Source organism: Lates calcarifer, linkage group LG18 (genome assembly GCF_001640805.2).
Source record: "Lates calcarifer isolate ASB-BC8 linkage group LG18, TLL_Latcal_v3, whole genome shotgun sequence".
Lineage (NCBI taxonomy): Eukaryota > Metazoa > Chordata > Actinopteri > Centropomidae > Lates > Lates calcarifer.
In genome coordinates this window covers 288,576-294,338 of record NC_066850.1, presented here as the reverse complement: position 1 = coordinate 294,338, position 5,763 = coordinate 288,576, and the positions used below count along the sequence as shown (strand labels likewise).

Genomic DNA, 5,763 nt, shown 5'->3' with positions numbered 1-5,763 from the left:
CACATCTACAGGTGTGTGTGTTCAGGTGTGTGTTCAGGTGTGTGTGTTGAGTAGTGAACCTGTCTCTTTATGATAAAGTGTAAAAACACATCCTGACTGATGCTGAAGAAGTTTAATGTTTTAACCCCCCCCCCCGACTGATGGTTATTAATAACTGATCAGATGTTGGTGTAAAGCTGATCTGGACTCTCTATTTTCCATCTGTTTACAGTTTAAATTTAAACAGGGCCCAGATCCTGGATCAGTTTATTCATGTGAGTCTCTTCAGTCCTCCTGACCGCGCTGCTGCAGGTCTGACAGATCTGATCTGAGACCTGCTGACTCTGCAAAACCATTAAACCTGTGTGACACCTCCTGCGCGCTCCCTGCGGCCGCTGCCTCAAAACTGCCTCTCTGCAGCGGGAGCACGCGGACCCGCCTGTTGTCCCCGCCCGGGGCTCTCGAACAAACGCACCCCTGACACCTGATCGTCAGCGCGTGTGTCCCGGAACACGGTGCAGGCTGAGAGCAGAGAGACGGACAGGTTCTCTGCGCGTAACGGAGACTGTGATCCGCGGGGTTTCTCCTGCGACACGCCCCCAACCGGAGAGAGAGAGGGAGAGAGAGAGAGAGAGAGAGAGAGGGAGAGAGAGAGAGACAGAGAGGGAGAGAGGGAGAGAGAGAGAGGGAGAGAGAGAGGGGGGAGAGAGAGAGGGAGAGAGAGAGAGGGAGAGAGAGAGGGAGAGAGAGAGAGAGAGAGGGAGAGGGGGAGAGAGGGAGAGAGAGAGAGAGAGAGAGAGAGACAGAGAGGGAGAGAGAGAGAGAGAGAGTGTATCGTGGCTCTCCGTCTCTCAGCACCTGTGTGACCGCAGAACAAGCCGCGTTGGTCGCTTCGCCTCGAGCTGAACACCTCCTGTCCCTCCGCTGCAGCTCGGCTCGGCTCGGACCTCCTCTCCGCTGCGGCTGCAGGAGCTGCCCCCTCCCCCCTCCCCCTCTCTCCGTGGTCGCTCGCTCAGGGACCGGGAGGCTCCGGCGTGCAGAGCCGGGGTGAAGCATGCGTGCGGCGGATCAGGTCCTGCTCCGTGTCCCGGTGCGGAGCGCGGGATCATCCTGATGCTGGACTTGTTGCTGCGGAAGGAAACACAGTGTGAGAGGAGAGGAAGCACCGGGGAGCGGGTTTAACGGGTTTAAGCAGAGAATTACAGCTTCAGGAGTTTCAGTGTGTGTGTGTGTGTGTGTGTGTGTGTGTGTGTGTTTGGTGTGTTTTACGCGGACACACACTCCGCTCCTGTGGATCTGTGGACTCTTCTCTTTACGCGTCGACTTGGAGCGTTAAATCCTCTTTTTGTTCGGCTCCATCTGTTGCCCGCTCGCCGTCTTCTCTCACCGGATGTCCGCTCGCCGCTCCGCCGCTCCGTGAACCTCCTCTAACGAGCCTCCGCACAGCTCCGGGAGCAGCATGGCGGCAGGAGTCGCGGCGTGGCTGCCGTTCGCCCGCGCGGCGGCCATCGGCTGGATGCCCGTGGCCACCGCGCCCATGCCGGTGCCCCCGAAGGACAAGCGCCGCGGACACGAGGGGCTGATCGTTCTCAACGTGAGCGGCACAAAGTTCCAGACGTGGCGGGACACGTTGGAGCGGTACCCGGACACCCTGCTGGGCAGCTCGGAGCGGGACTTCTTCTTCCACGAGGAGAGTAACGAGTACTTCTTCGACCGCGACCCGGACATCTTCCGCCACATCCTCAACTTCTACCGCACCGGGAAGCTGCACTACCCGCGGCAGGAGTGCATCTCCGCCTACGACGAGGAGCTGGCGTTCTTCGGCATCATCCCGGAGATCATCGGGGACTGCTGCTACGAGGACTACAAGGACCGGCGGCGGGAGAACCAGGAGCGGATCCAGGACGACGAGGAGACCGACGCCACCAACGAGCTGGTCCCCCCGGACATGAGCTTCCGGGAGACCATGTGGCGCGCCTTCGAGAACCCGCACACCTCCACCATGGCGCTGGTCTTCTACTACGTCACCGGCTTCTTCATCGCGGTGTCGGTTCTGGCCAACGTGGTGGAGACGGTCCCGTGCGGCACCGCGCCGAACCGCGCCAAGGTGGTGTCGTGCGGGGAGCGGTACGCGTTGGCCTTCTTCTGCCTGGACACCGCGTGCGTCATGATCTTCACGGTGGAGTACCTGCTGCGGCTGCTGGCCGCGCCCAGCCGCTACAAGTTCGTCAAGAGCGTGATGAGCATCATCGACGTGGTGGCCATCATGCCCTACTACATCGGCCTGGTCATGACGGACAACGAGGACGTGAGCGGCGCCTTCGTCACGCTGCGCGTCTTCAGGGTGTTTCGGATTTTCAAGTTCTCGCGACACTCTGCGGGACTTCGCATCCTGGGCTACACCCTGAAGAGCTGCGCCTCGGAGCTCGGCTTCCTGCTCTTCTCTCTCACCATGGCCATCATCATCTTCGCCACCGTCATGTTCTACGCGGAGAAAGGATCCAGCGCCAGCAAGTTCACCAGCATCCCGGCCGCCTTCTGGTACACCATCGTCACCATGACGACGCTGGGGTGAGTGACGCTGATGACGTGTGCGTGAGGGGGCGGGGCTCAAAGAATGGGCGGGGCTGATCCCGATTCAAAACTCCAGCTGGATTTTCTGTGGTTTTAGTTTTTAAAGAGCAGAGTTAGAAACTGAAACTGGCTGAAAACAGTGAAGTGACAGAGTGAGTGTGACCTCAGGCTGTGAGCTGCTCAGTGAGGAGGTGAACCGGAGGTGAACCGGAGGTGAACCGGTCCTCATGTTCTTCTGTCTCATCACATCCAGTTCCTGAAATGAATGAATGAGTTCAGTCTGAGTGACAGTCAGAGGTCAAAGGTCACTGTGACAGACCATGAGGAGGAGACACACCTGTGACACACCTGATGTGAGACGTTAATGTTCACAAAGAGCCTGTGAATATTCTCATTCATCCAGGTCATAGTTATCTCAAGGAAAGTTAAATCGAAATCAGGACTTAGACTCAGTTGGACCAGTTTTCTAGACTACAACTAAGTCCAGTTTCTTTCGATTTAACTTTCCTTGAAATATTCACAAAGAGAAACAACCAATCAGAGTGTGTGTGTGTGTGTGTGTGTGTGTTGTAGTAAGCTCTCTGTAACCGCCGTCTGCACTGAGCATGCTCAGTAGAGTCAGAATCTGACAGTTTAATAAGTGTCAGCAGATACACAGGTGAGGTTTTCCTGGTTGCTGATTGGTTGCTGGCTCTGCAGGTTGATGCAATAAAATCTGCTCCAACAGGTGATTTACACACACACACACACACACACACACACTCTCCTGCCTGCTGCTCTAACAGCTGTTGATGTTATGACTTCTTCACTTCATGGAAACAAACTCATCAATATTTTATCAGCTGATATCAAACAGGTGGCTGCCCCCCCCAACACACACACACACACACACACACACACACACACACACACACATCAGCAGCCTGTGTTTACAGCTGACTTTGAACGCATGAAGATGGTTTCTGTTGTTTTCTCTTCAGTCTGAGGTCATGACATCGGATCAATCACCTGATCAATCACCTGATGGATTGATGATCAGGATGCGTTAGAGCTCTGCAGGTTTAGTAGATGTGAGATGAAGCTGAACATCACAGAGGATCAGACTGATCAGATCAATCAGATCGATCAGATCGATTGATGAAGCCACTGATGGTTCAGTGTTTGTGTTTCGCTCTGTGTCTGGATCCGTGTGTTTGATCACTGATTCATTTCAACAGTAGAACGTTTCCTGATTTAACCTCAACACACACACAACTGTCGTCTGTCTGAGTCTGCAGCAGCTCCCTGAGTGTGAGTGTGTGTGTGAGTGTGAGTGTGTGTGTGAGTGTGAGTGTTTTGTCTCATGTTTCCTGTGTCGACCCGACTGCAGACGCGAACACACACATGTATAATTTAGTCACATGACCTCCTGCTGTGGTTAGAGACCTGATCAACCTGGGGGGGGGGGTCAGAGGTCAGATCCTGTTTGTTCCTGTTAAAGAACAGAAACGATGAGATGCTCAGACTGTGTCCTGCTGCATCAACACGTGTTAACAGGTATGTGTGTGTGTGTGTGTGTGTATGTGTGGTCAGAGTACAGAGGTTAAAGCTGCTGATCTTGGATCAGCTCACAGGTTGTAACCTGACTGTCTGAGCTGCTCCCTCACTGATCCACATGTGTTTGTTCTTTAATGAGCACAGTCACAGTCAGAGCATCATGGGTACCAGGCTCGGTTTAACTCCACCTGCACCTCCCTGACAGCAGGTGACCCAGCAGGAGGAGCAGAACATCACGACCTTTGACCTGTAATCATTACTACACAGAGTCATGTGATCAGCACAGACTGAAGCTCTCATCTGGGCAGGAGCGCTACCGACCAGCTGGTGTTAATATTTTTAAAGGTTCTGTGTTGAGAGCAGCGAGGTTTGATGAAGAAGTGATTTTAGCTTTTCCTGTTGTTGTTTGAAGACTCGTCTGATCTGAGGTCAGTCTGATCAGCCTTCCTTCCAGAGAGAGTGAAGCGGCTCAGATCTTCACCTCTCTGTTTTTACACTCTCTTCTTGTCTCTGTGGGATGATCCGCTGTTAATGCTGCTAATTAAATTAATGCCATAGCTGCTCTGAACACACACTCAGTCTTTCTCTGTGCGTCTCAGTGATTATTTTTAATGGGCTCTGTAATGAAGCCACCTACAGGAGCAGCCGAGCACAGAAGATGGTTTTTGTCGTCAGAGAGTTCGTCTGCTTCCCAAAACGCTGCTCCTGTTTCATTTAGAAACGAGCCTTTTAATGACGCTGAGAGCCGAGCTGATTCTGGATCAGACAGTCAGAGGAGGAGGAGCAGGAGGAGGAGCAGGAGGCTGATGAAGAGTCTCTTTAGGTGAAGTACAGAGGGTACACCGGGGAGCGGTATCTGAAGTACAGAGGTATCTGATCAGGTAATTGATCAGTGGATCATTAGAGGATGAGGAGTGTGTGGATTAAATCAGATGAAGAGCAGAGACAGATCAGGTCTACATCAAACCTCTCCTCCATCGTTCTGCTGACACCAGCTGATCTGAAATCCCAGAATGCCGAGGGACAGAGACAGACAGACAGACGGGGGGGGGGCTCAGACTCTGGTTGTATTTATCTTTCATTTCCTCTCAGTGAACCTAAAAGGAGCAAAAGTAAAAGGAGGTCTTTTTCCTGCAGCTGAATGAGTGTGTGTGTGTGTGTGTGTGTGTGTGTGTGTGTGTGTGTGTGTGTGTGTGTGTATGTGTGTGTGTGTGTGTGTGTGAGGTGCAGCTGTGCAGCAGTGTATTTATCTCTCTGTCATTGATATTCACAGCAGCTCTGGATCAATGAGCCTCAACTCTCCACCTGTTATTTCATTCCTGATGTAAAAGGTGAAGCCACGACTCGGTGGGGGGGGGCAGGTTCTGATCATGTGATCATGGATCTGTAGCTACAGGGTCTGCAGCCGCTCAAACACAAAGTCACTGATCCTGACTTTAACCTCTCCTCTCCTCCTCCTCTCCTCCTCTCTCTCCTCCTCTCCTCCTCCTCCTCCTCCTCTCCTCTCCTCCTCTCCTCCTCTCCTCCTCTCCTCTCTCCTCCTCTCTCCTCTCCTCCTCCTCCTCCTCCTCCTCCTCCCTCCTCCTCCTCCTCCTCCTCCTCCTCCTCTCCTCCTCTCCTCTCCTACCTCCTCCTCCTCCTCTCCTCCTCCTCTCTCTCCTCTCCTCACCCTCG

The 5,763-nt window shown here is 53.5% G+C and overlaps 1 protein-coding gene across 2 annotated transcripts in view; it reads left to right on the top strand.

Moving 5' to 3' along the window:
- The first annotated feature begins 798 nt into the window (after positions 1-798).
- The window catches only part of LOC108892097 (potassium voltage-gated channel subfamily D member 2), a 53,944-nt gene continuing 48,979 nt past the window's right edge, over positions 799-5,763 (top strand). For both annotated transcript variants that reach the window (XM_051077866.1, XM_051077865.1), the window contains exon 1: positions 799-2,550. In XM_051077866.1, coding sequence (XP_050933823.1) covers positions 1,439-2,550 — 1,112 coding nt within the window. In that variant the 5' untranslated portion in view covers positions 799-1,438. The remainder of the gene's footprint in view (positions 2,551-5,763) is intronic.